Source organism: Theropithecus gelada, chromosome 6, assembly GCF_003255815.1.
Source record: "Theropithecus gelada isolate Dixy chromosome 6, Tgel_1.0, whole genome shotgun sequence".
Lineage (NCBI taxonomy): Eukaryota > Metazoa > Chordata > Mammalia > Primates > Cercopithecidae > Theropithecus > Theropithecus gelada.
In genome coordinates, this window is record NC_037673.1 from 8,957,486 (window position 1) to 8,974,215 (window position 16,730).

The 16,730-nt window shown below is 41.6% G+C and overlaps 1 protein-coding gene across 1 annotated transcript in view; it reads right to left on the minus strand.

The window, feature by feature from the left end:
* The window catches only part of SEMA5A (semaphorin 5A), a 517,335-nt gene that overhangs the window by 201,786 nt on the left and 298,819 nt on the right, over positions 1-16,730 (minus strand). Inside the window, exons 7-8 of the mRNA XM_025388084.1 lie at positions 5,971-6,069; positions 3,794-4,007 (exon numbers count right to left, since the gene is read on the minus strand). Of these exons, the coding sequence (XP_025243869.1) occupies positions 3,794-4,007; positions 5,971-6,069 (313 nt within the window). The remainder of the gene's footprint in view (positions 1-3,793; positions 4,008-5,970; positions 6,070-16,730) is intronic.

Sequence of the window (16,730 nt, forward strand, 5' to 3'; positions counted from 1 at the left end):
AATCCAAGAGGAGCGTGTGGAATGAGAAGAGTAGGCAGAAGGAAGGGATTGAGGACAGAATTCTCAGGGATAAACAAAGCTTAAAGATCAGCTGAAGGAAAAGAGTCAAGGACAGGACAGGCACTCAAGCCACAGGGTGCACCAGCTACGTATGGTGCAGCATAAACATTCTGTAAAAGAAACTTTGAGGCAACAATGTCATCCTTCCAATAAGAAAGTTAAGGTAATGGCTGGATATTGGTCCTCAAATAATGTAACTAGACACTGTGGGACTGGGGAGAACCACCGCAGCACCACATGATGGGATGCAGAGGGCAGAGAAGATGTGAACGGCCTGAAGCTGAGGGGTTAAGAATGCTGTCCTCAATAAGGTCAGCCAATAATGGAAGGCAAGTGATGGGGCAGGGACTTACCCTCCATTCCTCCTGTTTCTGCTGAGAGAAAATTTCCACTGCATGGCCACCAAAGTAGGAAGTCCTACCCCTTCACTACCCCGTTGTAGCCTCCTTCTGGAACAAGTCCAACTCTCAAATTTGATTTTGCTGACTTGGTTGAAAGCTCAAGGGAAAAATCTGAAAGGGTCATTTAATGGGTCCTTAAAATCATCATGTGAAAGTGGAGCATTCTTGGACACGGCAGAACTAAGGGTGTTTGGTTTTAGCTTGTTGGGGTTTCTTTGTTTTTGTCTTATTTAAGAGAAAAGACATCTGAACATTTTTCTGAAATCATGAGTCATCATTAGGAAGAAATTTGAGGTTATGGTGAAAAGAAAGATAATGGATAAGGCAGCAATATTTTCCAAAAAATGAAAATTACTCCAGAACACAGCAGAAAGAGAATCAGCTACAGAACCGAGTGACAAGAAAAGGTAAGTCTGAGGACTTACTGGGAAAAATCCTTTAGAACCTAACATTTCTCTATAATGTAGGAGGAAAGATAAACCCATTGAGAATCCCTGGGAGAGGCTGGGAGAGGACTGGAGGGGGGGTAGTTGCAAGGAGAGAGGACAGGAACTGAGGTGCTTAGACCTTTAGAGAGCTGCCCTGAGGGCCTCACTGAGGACAGAGGCTCCACCTTTTCTACTGCCCTTTCCACCACAGGGTGATTTTCTCTAGCACCCCAGTGTTTAAGAGACACAGAAGCCAAGGGGTGGGCCCCTCTGGGGCTGGATTTGGTGGGAGTCAATGCAGGCGGGCAGGAGGGTAAGGAGAACTAAAGGAGGAAGACCTGAGACAAGGGCGTCTGGCAAAGAACAGATGGGATGCAAAGCATGTGTCCTAGTTAGGCCAGGGAGGATAAATGTCCCTGTGTTCAGGCTCAGCAGGAGATGGAAGCAGAACCTATTGTGGTTAGGGGCCAGAATCCATCCTGGAATGGAGGGTCAATCAGAGAAGCAAATCAGGGCCAACCAGAAGTAGAAATTGTATCTCAGGGTTCAGCAGTGGCAGAAAGTGCCCTAACAAAACACAGGAGAGGTATGAAGACAACACTTCCTATGCAATCACTCAGGGTCCTCAGGCAGGGCTCTTGGTTTTCTACCCTAGGAGAGAGGGTCTTCCCAATGCAGGCCAGGGAAGGACAGTGGGGGAGGGCGGTGGAAATGCTGCTTTCCTGAGAAATGCAGGCTATTCATTGTCATGCAAATTGTGCTGCTCTTATGGTCTGAGTGGTAGAGCCAGCGCATTTACCACTGAATTACTTTCAGTGTCTGTAGTTATCAGATCTTAGAAATGAACAGCAGAATGTTTTAGGAATCGCAAACACTGATTTCTTTGTAAATCAAGTAACAATGTTTTGCGTACCACGACTGTGATTAACACTGTCTTAGTTCTTCCATTGCCTGGATGGCAACACATGACTCTCCAATGGAAAAGGAGAATTGACAGAAGCTGACAACCAGGGGGTTGACCAATGCTGAGCACCTGATCAGCTGGTGGTCACTCAGTCCCATGTAAGAAGGCGGCTAGTGTGTATAACTCGTGCTATGACCTGAATTGTTTTTCCAGGATATTCTTCAAGTGTCACTTTGGGAAAAGAGAGAGTACTCCCAATTGCTTTTTACTTTGCTTCTGGCAAATTCTAATTACAAAGCCTTTATTGGGATAGGGATTCTTGATTTTTAAGTGGAAACTTCTTGGTCAGTCAGAATCAACAAACAAATGGAAAGAAGAACTTGAAGCTGCACAGATGAAAGTTTCGGGGCCAAAAGGGGACCATCCATATAGAATCAACTGATTCCGTTGAAGCCAGTTCAGCAGAAATGATGTTGATTGGAGAAATCTAGTTAGTGCTTCAGTTTGGGGAAACAATTCATGTTTCCCTTTGGAAACAATTCAGTTTAATTGAGAAAGCTAATGATGAGGACATCCTTTTTTTTTCTACAGGACAGTCTTTTAAAGGCAAACTCTGATGGTTAGGTTGACTGTATTATTTGGCAAAATATTTGCATTGAATATATGTACGTGTATCCATGGTTCTGCATATGTGATGAGTCTAAAGCAGTGGTTCTCAACTAGAGTTAATTCTCCCCTCCCAGGGAATACTGAAAAATTGCTGAAAACATTTTTTGTTGTTACAAGTGGGCAGAGGAGGATGCTACTGGCATATAATGATTATAGGTTGAAAATGCTGCTAGACATCCTACAATGCGAAGGACAAGACCCCCCATCCCACAACTAAGAACAATTTGGCCCAAAACATCAATAGTGCTGAGGCTGAGAAACTCTGGTCTACATAATTAGCCGGTATGTGGCAAAAGTCTACTAACTCTCAAGATTTCACCTTTGTACAAACTATCAAATAAATGCTTGGGGCAATGGATTACGCATGGTACATATACATCGCCTTTGTAGGTGAATGTGTATGTGTATGTGTGTGTGACCACACTCACACATGAATGCACAGATACACAGTGGGATGCATTTCAGCTGATACACGTCAGGACTTTGTACACAGTGAACCTCAATTTGGATGGTTGTCACCATCTTCTGATTGCTTAGTGAGCAAATGACCAAGTTCTGGCCCAGAACTGAAAGAAGCCTTCTAAGGGTTTCTGGTTTCTTTAAAAAGAAATATACAGATGAAAAGGGGACAGGGATGTGGCTCTTCTTTCAGTGGATATTGCCACATGTGGATGCAATACCTGAAACTGCAGAAACAATTTTGCAACCACAAGCAGAGGTGGCCTGAGGGCCCATCTGCCAGACTGTGGATGGCAGAGACTGCAGTGAATACTTGCCTCCTTATTAACTCCTGAGCCACTGAATGAATAAACCCTGATGATGCCTCCTACTAACTTCTAAGTATGTGAGTTGATACATTTCTTACATTTTTAATTGTCAAACTTTTTGGAGTTACCTATAGACAAACAAATTCTTTTATACAGTGGTTGAAAATTACATGCCATGTTAGTAATTTCCATTTCTAGACACATAAAAAGGAAGTTAAGAAGCAATGCATAGGACTCTACACATATCTCTGACAAGCTGTCAACTTTTGTAGACATTAAACAACAATATAGAAAAAAAAAAACTCAGCTAGCTTCTATAAGTGGTCATATCAACATTAGCCATATTATCATGGTCTAGAGGGTTGGAAGTACCACTGCTCTTCCAAATACTAAATAGTCATATGATGTCCTTTTTATCATTAGTCCTGAACAAGCTACACTTTGATTTCTTTAGAAGATGAAGAATTCATTTTTATTTAGAGTGTTGTAGTTTGCTTTTGAACACCAAATCACCAGAAATCAAAAACAAATGAGGTGAGAAAGAGGGAGTGACGGAAGGCTTACCATTGAGCCATTTGGAGTTGTACTGCGCTGTGCGGAGAGGAGGTAAAATGCCCAGGCTTCGGTAAATGGCAGGATCACGTCCTGGAAAATCCATGGCCGTAGCAGCATAGAGCTCCCCGCCAGCTGTGAGGAGCGCTGTGGAATTGTGCTGGGGACTGTAGGGACAGCGGGCCATGCCACTGATCTGATCGTGGATCTCAGTCAGGTTGCTCAACTGTGGGGGAAGATGAGGGGAAAAGCAGTTACCTCTGCACAAGCCCCTTTAGTGATAGTTATAGATCACATCCACCATAATCACAGTGATGCTTGTGTAACAGCCTCTCTGGGGCTCATGAGGAGAGATGACCCACTTTTACACACCAACTGATGAAAACAGCCTGCTCTGCTCATGGTAAGAGAGTCCATCAATCAGTCTCTTTCTCATCACTTTAGTTTACTGAACCTCATACCACTGAATACTCACAAAATAAGAAATAAGATCATTGTATATATGCCTTTGATTTATAATGCACAAGTATTGCATACTTTTCCACTTTAATTTAAAAACCAGTGTCAATATTTACAGAAATAGGATCACAATAAAGAATTACGTATAATTGCCTGGGCGCAGTGGCTCATGCCTATAATCCCAGCACTTTGGGAGGCCGAGGAGGGCAGATTACGAGGTCAGGAGATCGAGACCATTCTGGTTAACACAGTGAAACCCCCTCTCTACTAAAAACAAAACAAAACAAAAATTAGCTAGGCATGGTGGCAGGCACTTGTAGTCCCTGCTACTCGGGAGTCTGAGGCAGGAGAATCACTTGAACCTAGGAGGCGGAGGTTGCAGTAAGCCAAGATCGCGCCACTGCATTCCAGGCTGGGAGACAGAGCAAGATTCTGTCTCAAAAAAAAAAAAAAAAATTATGTATAATTCTATCAATATAAGTGAACCAAAATATAATGAATAGCCCCGAAAAATGTATTCACAGGTAAGGATGTGTGGATATTCAACACTATGCGGCCCACATTTCCAATACTTTCGTTTTTTGTTTTTGGTTTTTTTTCAGTTTTCAGAGAGAGATCCAAGTGTCTTGAAGTCATTTCATACGAATCCAGTGTCCCAAATGCTGGATTCCCAACAATCATTGAATGAGAAAAGCTCTTGGGTACTGGCGGATTTTTTGCTCAATTCGGTTCTTGGTTCTCGCCTGAGAGGTATTGGAGCAGAAAGGCTCAGGGCCGGTAGGTGCAGGCACGCTGCTTGCTCTGCTATGAGATGTGTACCCGGTAAGTTCCCTCAGCTCTTTATGTCTCAGGTTCTTCTTTCATAAAAGGGAGCCCCAAAGAGTAGCATCTTGTGGGGCAGATGTTGAGGACTGAACCATGGCACTGGTGAAAGCGTTTCAGGGCAGGGTGCAGCACCTAGAGAGCTCCCTGAGCTTCACACCCCTTATCATCCACCTCCTCCCTTTATTTCCAATAACTGAATGCTAACCTGAAATCACGAACCGTAAAAGCAGATGGTCAATTAAGGTCTTGAAGAAAGGTGTGCAACCAGGGAATGAACATGTTTCTTCATGATATTCCCAGAGGAAGATTGCGTTTATAACCTGAATTAGGAAGATTCCACATGTGTTCTACTGACCCTGCCATGCTACTGCTATAGTGTGTGCAGCTCAAAATTACTCCGTCAATGATTGCCAGGTTAAAGACAAGAAAGAGGGTCAGTTATAACTGGACTTTGCCTAGGGTTCAATTTCTTAGTTTGCTTATTTTTTTAACATACTGCTTATCCAATTTGCAGGCTAATTTTTTCTTCCCTACGATTGTGATTTTAGACCATTTTAATAATTTTAATAAATGTAAATAACAGTAACAGTATCTCTAAGACATCAAAGAATATGTTTAGGATTAATGTTTAAAGTCACTGGTGAGAAAAATGCTGGTTGAAATAATTTAGAAACATATTTAAGTTTAATTATATAAGTTATAATTAGTTCCAGTTATTTATCTAATTGATGGTCCTGATTAGAAATACATCAAGAAATCAAATACTTATTCAATTTGACAAAAAGTGCTTTTGAATTAAACAGCAACACCTTGGTGTATAGAAATTCATTTACAACTAATATTTTAATACAATGTTTGACCTCTTCTGATATTAAATTCTTTTGAGGCACAAAAGGAAGCCATACCGAGCGGTTGGTGCAGACAGGTGTGAATGCATTGGTCCCACAGGTGAATAACCGGTCGCCACCCACCAGAAGCACCCGGATGTAGTTCTGACATTCCTCCTGAGGGGGAAAAATATATATATATATATATAATGAAAAACATGCTAACAAAGTCTAAGCACAAGAAGAATGGTGAGAATGAATACATTTTATCCAATAAATATGTAAACCATTAATAAAATGTAACTCATTAAAAAAAAATAAACCTTTCAGATATTGACTAAAAAATAACAACAGAGTTATGAAACAATTTGATTTTTATCAAATAAATTTACTTGCTGCATCTGCACCTTGTTTGATAAAGAATATGAAGATAAACACATGTTCAATTAAATTCTCAAAGCATGCATCTAATTTTGACAGAACTGATTTCATTTTGAATTGTATCTGATAGTAGCACAAACACTAAATGGCCTTGGACGGCTATTAGGAAAATAAATAAAAGGAACCTATTAGATACCACTCGTGAAACAGTGCCTTGGAAAACTTCCTCAGGACTTTGAGAAAATGCTGCAAGTGCTTCTTGATCAGAAGGTCACATGAGAAACTCGGTATGCAAACTGGAACAAATTTTACTTTATGGGATGAAACTGTATATTTTAAATACAGAGCAAGTATCTATATGCATTTTTAATTCATTGATTGAAAAGTGAAAATATGCTTAATGAGGAAAAGATGTTCGAAACATTTGGGACAAAACCCTAGGCTGAGGGATACTCCAAGAATGGAGTATTTTTGTGGTTGCCAATGTTCTTAGAAAACCCTGGGTATGGTCACAGCAGTGATGGACATGTGAGCTGGAGAGCTCCTCATTTATTCGGCAAGCATCCACTGAGTAGCTCCTCTTTGGTAGTCACTGGGTTAGAAGCCCCAATCCAGGCCCCCGGCAGAAAAATACAGGTTCATGACAATGACCACAGAGCTGTCCATGTGCTCTAATGAGCACACACAGAAGAATAGCATATTACATAGCTCCAAAGGAATAGCGAAGGGAAGAGGTGTTGAGAGGCTTCCTGAAAGAGCTGACAACTAAGTGTTAAATAAAGTGAAAGATTTCATGAGGCTTCCTGGACGGGGTGCTTGCAGGACACCGGTCGGGCTTTACTGAGCAAAGGAAGGAAAAGACACCCCAAGCAAGAGGAGCAGACTGTGTGAAGGTGTCATGGCTAGAGAAAGCATGGCGATCTCCCGGTGTACAGAGAAGCTCACACAGAAGCCGAGGAGCCTGAAACAGGCCAGGTGTGCCCAGGTAGTGAGTTCACATGTTACTCCGAATGTGAAAGGAGCCATGAAACGTTTTGACTGCGTGAAGTATTGATGAGTTCTCATGTTTTTCCACTAAAGAACCACTCAGAAACCAATTCACAGGATAAGCTGAAGATAGAAGCCTGGAGACAGGAAGCCAAGGAAGAAGTCACTTCCATAACTCAGGCTCTCGTCATTTTGTACCTAGACCAAGGTGGTAGGTGTGAAAGGACAAACCCAAAATAGTGAGCCGATTGCATGCAATGGCAAATGAATGATGCACGAGGCATGAAAGATGCTGCATGATAACATGATGATTTGAATCACATCATGCTGGATATCAGGGGAATCTGGATGTAATGGTATAGCTCACCTTGTCTTCAACCAAATGGACCCTCATTCTAGATGAAAGTGTTAATTTCCCATAACCCAGTCTACTGCATAGCAGCGATACAGCACCAATGCATAGTGCTAATTTTTGTATTTTCTTTACTAGAGACAGGGTTTTGTCATGCTGCCCAGGCTGGTCTCGAACTCCTGGGCTCAAATGATCCTCCTACCTTGGCCTCCCAAAAGTGCTGGGATCACAGGTGTGAGCACCGCTCCTGGCTCAGATTGGCTTTCTAAATGTAAAGTGAAATACCAAGGGTGGATTATCCTCCTAACATTATTCCTAACAGTAATAGTAATCACTTGTCATTGGAAGCTGAACTGAGGAAGACAGAAAACAACCACAAAGATCTAAGTAGGCTTCAGAAGAATTACCAAATGCTTGTAAAGAGTAGACGGTGAATCTGGTAACTGAGAAAGGTACAACAGAGGTGGGAGGCTTGTCTTGTTTTGTTCCCTTTGGTCTTCATTCCTGGGGAAAGGTCAGGAGAGTTCTAAAGTGAAAGAACAAAACAAAAGACTTCAAAGAACCACAGAGTTCCTCCCTCCCAGGCTGAAGAGAACACAGGCAGGCCAGGGAAGAAACCAGAGGGGCACAGGAGCCTGTAAAGACAGGCAGCGTGAGGATAAAAGAAGGAAGCCTATGCCTGTCAGAGGAGACCCACAAAGACATCTTCCAGAACACAGGACAGAGCAAGCTGATGGATTTAATGGATGACACGGACATGTTAATGACACCATCATAAGGACTGGAATGGAAAATTACAAACAGTATAGAAGGGTGGGGATTTTGTTTGGTTTTTGCTGCTGCTTTTGGAACTCTTTTAAAAGCAAGGCAAGATGTAAAAGAACTTTTTCTTAAAAAAAAAAAAAAAAAGCAAGAGCTTGCTATAAGGTAAACCACAAACAACATGGGCAAGGGTAAGTTGTTCCAGGAGAATCATCTGGATTGAAATGTGATTTCACAGCAGAGTTCTACAGCCCTGGTGAAGAGAAAGCAAGGGCCTCCAGTCAATTATGGAAAGGAGAATAACCAAGATATCAAATACGGTGTTTACATTAATTTCCCAAAGGAAGAACAAAGTGCAAATAAGACTGTAGGTTGTTTTCTTTAGTTTTTGTTTTCTGAGACAAGGGCTCACTCTGTTGTTGCCCAGGCTGGGGTGCAGTGGCTTAATCACAGTTCACTGCAACCTCGACTGCTTGGGCTCCAGTGAGCCGCTCACCTCTGTCTCCCAAGTAGCTTGGATTACACGTGTATGCCACCACCTCTGGCTATTTTTTTCTTTTTTTTCTTTTCTTTTGTTTTTGTAGAGACAAGGACTTATTCTATTGCCCAGGCTGGTCTCGAATTCCTAAGCTCAAGGGATCCTCCTGCCTTGTCCTCCCAAAGTGCTGGAATTGCAGGCATGAGCCACAGTGCCTGGCAACTGTAGGTTGTTAACATCCCTGATGACCACTCGCAAGCTTGATGAAGAACCGGCATGTTGGTCAGGATGTGTGATAACCATGGTAACCACGGTGCAGCAGTTTGCCAGGGAGGGGCAGGGCACCAACTGATAGTGTCAGAAAATCAGAGAAAAAGTAAATGAGGAAAGGGACAGAATTATTTCAATGAGGGCAGAGAATGAAAGAGCATGTTCTGATCATCAAGACCATGTGAGAATACATGAAGACACCGGCTCTATTATTGGTGATGAGCCACATCGCCATGTGTCACTGGTGTGCTTCGCAGAACTGAGAGTGTGGGGAAAAAAAGAGGACGATGTCAGGGATCTGGATGATCAGGCAAGGAGGTCTGTGCAGAATCTTCATAAAATGATGGAGGGTGGCCCCAGCCCTATGGAACCCAGAGGAGCCTGTGGCAATCAGGAGCTAATGAAGGAAGGTAATAGTGTAGTTGGCCCCAGCCTTAACTAGAGGTCTGCGTTATCACCAGTGATGGTAGGTGTGCTCATTCACTGAGTCCTACAGGAGCAATGTGTGGAGGTGGGTGGTATTTGAGTTTCTTCTTAACTGTCAAGAGCAGAACTCAGTCACCCAACTGGCTAAGGGCATCTCACATACTTCCCCGTTCTTACTCCCTTAAAGGCATCCTCGTGTTTCATTCACAGATTGTGAATTCCAGATGTGAATTCCAAACAAATTCATTTAAAATAATAAATGTTTTAAAAAGAGAGATTGGGACAAGTTCAACTGAAACAGAATGTGAAAACACAGGAAAAAAAAAAAGTAGAAGTATTTAGCTTTTGAGTGGAAGATAAATTTGGGAACTGGACAGTCAATACTGTGAATAAAAGGAAATGAGTGGCTGGGCACGGTGATTCCACACCTGTAATCCCAGCATTTTGGGAGGCCAACGTAGGCAGATCACCTGAGGTCAGGAGTTCGAGACCAGCCGGGCCAACATGAAACCCCATCTCCACTAAATACAAAGAATTAGCCAGGCGTGGTAATGCATGCCTATAATCCAATTGCTTGAACTCAGGAGGCGGAGGTTGTGGAGAGCCACTGCACTCCAGCCTGAGTGACAGAGGGACACTCCAGAGTCTCAAAAAGAAAAAAAAAAAAAAGGAAATCGGTAACAGTTCTAGGCTGTGTAATAATTAGTCTCCTCTTGATGGTGTTTTGAAAACTCAAATTCTCTCACAGATCTACTGGCAACTCACTTTGCCAATCTCTGTTTCAAATGTGGCCTTTCCATGGGTTACCTGAACTTGCTTGAAGTACTGCTTGGAGTCACCTATTTTAAAGTAGAGTCATAATGTACAAACCCTTTAGGATATTCTTTTAAAGGTTTCTCTTATAAATCACCATACTTAAACGTCTATGATTTTCCTTTTATCATCTAAGAATTTTTTCTTCTAGCCCATTTCCATACCTTGAAAATGGGTGAAGAGGATTTAATGAGTTCCAATTTTCTAAGAAGTCACAGTGTACATCTCCAAGGCCTCTAGTGGCTTGCTGTCACATGGCTTCTAGGGTTGATAATGAGAGTCATCTGTCTACATTTTGATCACGGCACTTGAACATTAAAACGACCCATGTGGGCCTGTGACCCACAGATGGATCAACCTTTCCTTCACTTCAAGGCAATTAATAGCCGAGGTGCATGGTTGCTGACTCACAGAAAGGGCTTTTAGATGGAGACTGGCCGATACCCACTTGGTCTCAAGGACACAAGGCCCACGGCCCAGCACAGAAAACACGTTTTAGGGCTGTTTTCTTAATGAATTAATTGGTTTTGTCATACAGCATTTCATGATTTTTTTTTTTAAACAGGTATGTTCTGTGGATCTCTCAGGTGTCTCTTCAGCAACACCCAGCCCATTGCCCAACCCATTAATTTTAGGGAGGAAAAGATAAGGGTGAGAAGCTGACAGCCTTTATGTTAATCATAGTGTTCACAGTGAAAGCAATGTGTCCTCTTCATAATGTGTTATCCTTGTCAGCATCAAAGTGCTGAAGAAAAGCAATTTATAGGAATTGCATGAGCCTTTCAAAGTGGAACCCACATCAGCCTAAGTCATGATGACCTGGTGACTCTTGCAAAACCATACCTAACCCAATCAGATGCATATGTGTATGTGTGTGTGTATAAAGGGTGTGTCTATATAACTGTATACATGTATTACTTGTGAATATATTCACATGCATATAACAGATGCAATATGCACAGATAAACATACATATATATATTACATGCTATGTAATGTATTGATATATAAAATATACTATACTGTATATATGTACATACTCTATTTTCAACTGAGCTGACTTCATGGGAAACCTTTTTGGGCACCTCAATTAAAAAAAATAAAATTAGGTGTGCATAATCTAAGTTTAACCTAATGTTAGTATTTAACCTAAAGTATTCTCAATTTTTAAAGCAATTACACAAAATAAAAGCGGGCTACAATGTGTCCCATGTATTGGTTAACTCACAGCTTTCAAAATATTGGCACTTAGGTACAAAATGTCAAGATCCAGGCCTACACCAGCAGGTTCTCAGGCAGTATGTGTCATGAGTTTCTTCTCCTATTCACTAGGAGTTTACCTCTTTAAAAGCATAATTTGACAACTTGGTGAATAGGAACACAGGACATGACAGGGAGAACAATATACGTAGCTCTGGATTCTAATCAAAACTCTCCCACTAACTAGCAAAATAATTCTAGGAACTTGGTGTCAAAAATCCTGAAATGAGATCATGAACAAAAACTTTTGAAAATTACAAAGTGTAATAGAAGCATACAGCGGCTCTTTCATTCCCATAATAATCAGCTGTGTTTCCTTTGTACGGTTCCTAAATGTCAGAGTGGGAGGAACATCGGTTCAGATATAATAGCCCAACACACACAAGGAACTCTTGTTAGGTCGTGAGAGAATTGACTATTTGTGTTTAAAATAATATTTGTGTAAAAGATACTTAAATAGTTATAGAATTCAATTTCTATAATGCTATGTCCAGAAGAACTAAATACAACAGGTTTTATTATAAGTTTTTGAATCCATAAAAACAGATTCCCCACCCCCACTTTTTTTTTTCCATGAAATATTTAAGCCATTGCAGGCAAAGGCACTCCCTCTTTTCCAAGTGAGCTGAGCATTTTCTAAATAAAATAGAACACAAACTTGACAAGGGCTTGGCAGCTTCAGTACCTACCTTCTTTTTAAACCTGACTCGAATAAAAAATCTGGATAACTTCTCTTGACCCTAATTCCCTAAATTATACTTTTAATGGATTACGTGTGAAATCGTATCTGTGTCTGGACACAGACATCCCAGGGAAACGGGAAATCTGTCATCTCTACTCTCCTCCACTCTGCAGCAAGCTGAGGAATGCTCCCATCAGAGCACCAAGTGGGTACAGGCAGTGTCCTCCCTGCAGACCCAGCCACCTCCTTCCAGGCAAGCATTCCAGCTCAGCTCTGTAGCTAAACGCATTATGTGTGGAAGCACAGACCACTTTTCTCAGAGTAGGAAATAAAACAACTTCAGTTTAAATTGCTGGCATTTTTCTCATTTCTGAGATGTCACATTTTGCATTATTCTTTTTATTTCAGGGAGAAGGGAAACTTTGTGATTCTGTTCTCGTAAGAACTTCAGCATAAGCAAAACTACGAAACAGCTGAATTCGCCATCTAAGCTCATGACCACTAAGAAAAGTCTTAATGCCATTCACCCAAAGAGACGTTACCTATCAGTTAAATTGACTGTGAGAATGTTCTCTGAATTGGCTCCTAGAACTGTCAAAATGGGGAAATGTGGGTTGTCTGAATTATGAGTTTGGGGGCAGTCCTTTGGAGGCGGCATTTGGCCCAGTTGCCCCTGTTCATAGGGGCTGCCTTGTTTCTTTCCCTTCTCTGTCCCAGGAGCTGGGCTTGGTCACCCAGGTTGGTCACGTCATGGTCACTGTTCAGTTACTATGTTTGTTTTTTTTTTTGAGACAGAGTCTCGCTTAGTCGCCCAGGCTGGAGTGCAGTGGCGCGGTCGCAGCTCACTGCAAGCTCCGCCTCCCGGGTTCACGCCATTCTCCTGCCTCAGCCTCCCGAGTAGCTGGGACTACAGGCGCCCGCCGCCTCGCCCGGCTAATTTTTTGCATTTTTAGTAGAGACGGGGTTTCACCGTGTTAGCCAGGATGGTCTCGATTTCCTGACCTCGTGATCTGCCCGCCTCGGCCTCCCAAAGTGCTGGGATTACAGGCGTGAGCCACCGCGCCCAGCCCAGTTACTATGTTAAGAAGGAAAGAGAGATGCCAAACAAGAAAGAGGAACTTGTAAAGGTTGATGAAGATCCCTCTCCTCTCACCACCCATGCACCAGCCCAGTGCTGTCTAGACCGACATGTTTGTTTAGCTACTGCATCATTTTTCTACACAGGAACTTCCAATGCACACAGCTCTGCTACATAAACCGAGTTCTACTTCAAAGCAGCAGAAGTTATTTAAACTCTGAGTTTATCAATATACTTAATGTAACCTAAAAGAACGTGTGATTCATCTTTCTCAGAGTACATGGTGCTTGACACTCATCTTCATCTGTCTTACTATATTAGTGTTAAAAAATCCATTCACCGATGCAGTTTGAGTCAATTAATAATTACTGATTTCCCATTATTTTTAATCCATTAGAACCCAAAGCATGTGAAACATAAAGGTTTGATTTTATTTGAAAATATTTGTTGCCCTCATTTGTTTTCTGTGTATCAAGAAAATTCAATTAAGTATAGTAACAATTGGTCTCCTCTATGAATCGAGGGTATATTACCTACTGGTCACAAAAGATGGCCTTTTCCTAATAGTTCTCTGGGTTCAATTTACTGAAGTTCTAAGCTCCAAACAACCAATGATCATGGCTTAAGGCAAAACGTGGGCTAGTTCTGCTTCAGCAGAAGCAAATTTTCACCCCAAGTAGAAATAATCAATTAGCAAAAGGCAACCACACAGATTCTTTGTAAATTATGAACTTTCAGACTATGAGGCTACATGACATAATCTGATGCTTTGCTTTAGTAGGACAAGGAGTACAAGGAGACTGACGCTCATAGAGGGGAAGGGAGTTAACTGTTAATTTTTTAAACGTCTTTGTAACAAATATATACATGTAATCTAGATGAAATATGAGAGCACTCTAGGAAGCATAAAAATAAAAACAAACAATGTAAAAGTGACAAATAAATTTACAATTTTGGAAATCAAAGCAGGGATTCCCAACCAGGTCAATGTCTGGCAATGCGTTTCCTGCCATGTACAGAATCACTGCCATGTCGAAGAACAATCTGGCCCCAAATATCAATAATGACGAGGATGAGAAACCCTAAAGTTCACTGCCTGGTGTGGGCTTCTCATGTTCATCCACTCATCCAGTGGAACATCTTTAAACGTTCACCGTGGGCTGGGTGTGTTAAGATTGGATGAGGAAATAGCACTGAAACCTGGGAGAGGGAAGGAGGGTGGGGACCATCAGGTTTGGGCTATCAGCTAAACATTTTCAGAACAGACACTGATGAAAAGTGAGCATCAAAAATCTCTGTTGCTAGGTTGCTCAAACCTGAATAGTGCTTATTGGTGTGCTCATAGGACCCAGAAAGAAAGAAGAGGAGATGGAAGAGCAAAGTACCAAAAGATAAAGACAAGAAGAAAGAGGTGAGAAAAAGCAAGAGGGAGAGCTAGATCACTGTATTAGTGTGTCCTCACACTGCTAATACCCGAGACTGGGTAATTTTAAAGGAAAAGGTTTAATGGACTCACAGTTCCACATGACTGGGGAGTCCTCACAATCACTGCAGAAAATGAAGGGGAAGCAAGACACATCTTACATGGCAGCTGGCAAGAGAGCTTGTGCAGGGGAACTCCCCTTTAAAACCATCAGACGTTGTGAGACTCATTCAATATCATGAGAACAGCACAGGAAAGCCCCACCCCCATCATTCAATTACCATCCACCAGGTCCCTTCTAGGACACATGGGAATTATGAGAGCTACAATTCAAGATGGAGTTTGGGTGGGGGACACAGTCAAACCATATCAGGTGTCACACGGAGCACCCCCTGGGAGGCACTGATATCCCCAGGCAAGGCCCACTGCAGGCCTTGAGAGCCTGGAAGGGTGGCGCTTGCATCAGTGAATCTTACTAGTCGAAACAAAGAAATCCATCTTTCCACCCCTCACTTCATATATGTCTGACTCTCCAGGTCCCATCTCATTCCTTAGCACAGGTGGTCTTATTTAAAGGACTGTGCTCTGACCAGTGAAGTGGGGCCAAGGGTGGAGTCACACAACTCCCACACTGAGACTCAAACACCACAGGGAGGAAAAAGGAAACTACTTAGAAATCACTTCTTCAAAAGTTCTATACATCGTTTCTACAAACTCACCAAGAAGGTTATGGGGGTCCCCAATGTGCGGGTTTTGTATTATTTATTTATTTTGGGGAGCATTTGAAGATACCAGATTCGAATTATTTGACAATTGGAGTACCTTTAAATCTCCTTATATCTCTGATTATCTATCCCAGAGGCCTTTTCTGAGGTTAAATATCTTCCAGAAAATAGCCTTCATCAATTCTTGCTTTATCTCCCCCTTGTCTCCAAGTGTTTCCCTGGCTAAGACTGCATCTTCCTCCTCCTCTTCTTCCTACTCCTTTATTCAGGGTTGGGAAACCCCATAACGAAGCTGGCTGACACCTGCCTCAGTATCTGACTCCCACAGCCATTCAGTTAAAAGGCAGGGAAGCAGACAATGAAATTGGGTAAAACAAGGTACATAACACTCTTTTATAAATACAGAAAGGGGAGGATCTTTTGCCAGTGCTCTCTGCTTTTGCTATAGTTTTTTCCCCAAGCTCTTGGTCCTGGGACCGACTTTGCAAGGCAAGCCCTCTTTTCTACTCTGTGTATAACTGCTGTCGTCTGTAACCCAAAGCATAATTCACCACTGGAAAAGTCCGTGCTCCAGTAAAATGTAAGACGATCACTAACAGAGTAAGACACAGTGAGCCTGTGCACAAGCTGCAGAAGAATTTCCTCAAGTTGATCATGAATAATTTTCTCAAAGACACATAGTCTTCCTGGAAAGGCAAAGAATTACGCATCTTTTTGAGCCAGACAAACATTTGAAAGAAGCCTGCAACATGTACAATTGCTTAAGAAACACATTTCCAACCTTAGCTATAAACTGTGCATTCTATAGGAACATGGGATGTAGATTTTAGTATGAAAAGAGAATTTATTATAAAGAATATGTTAAGATAAATTATAAAGAATCAATCACAAATAATATTTTACATAATAATTTCATTTATCATATCATTACTTTCTAAATTTAGTTGTAAAGTATGAAAGAAGGAATTTAAAACATTTTAAAAATTCAGGCCCAAATTTTTTCCAGTGCTATCAATCAATTAATTTCTTATCTTAGTCTAATGACATAAAGGACAAATTAGCTCTGATCTTCTTGTGTTCTGAATCCTTTTTGGAAGTGATTGATTATTGTGGTTAATTTTAATTTATATTGAAAACTTGAGGATATACCATATATATATATTTTGAATCTTGCTTTTTTCACTTTTCATGGCATCATAAT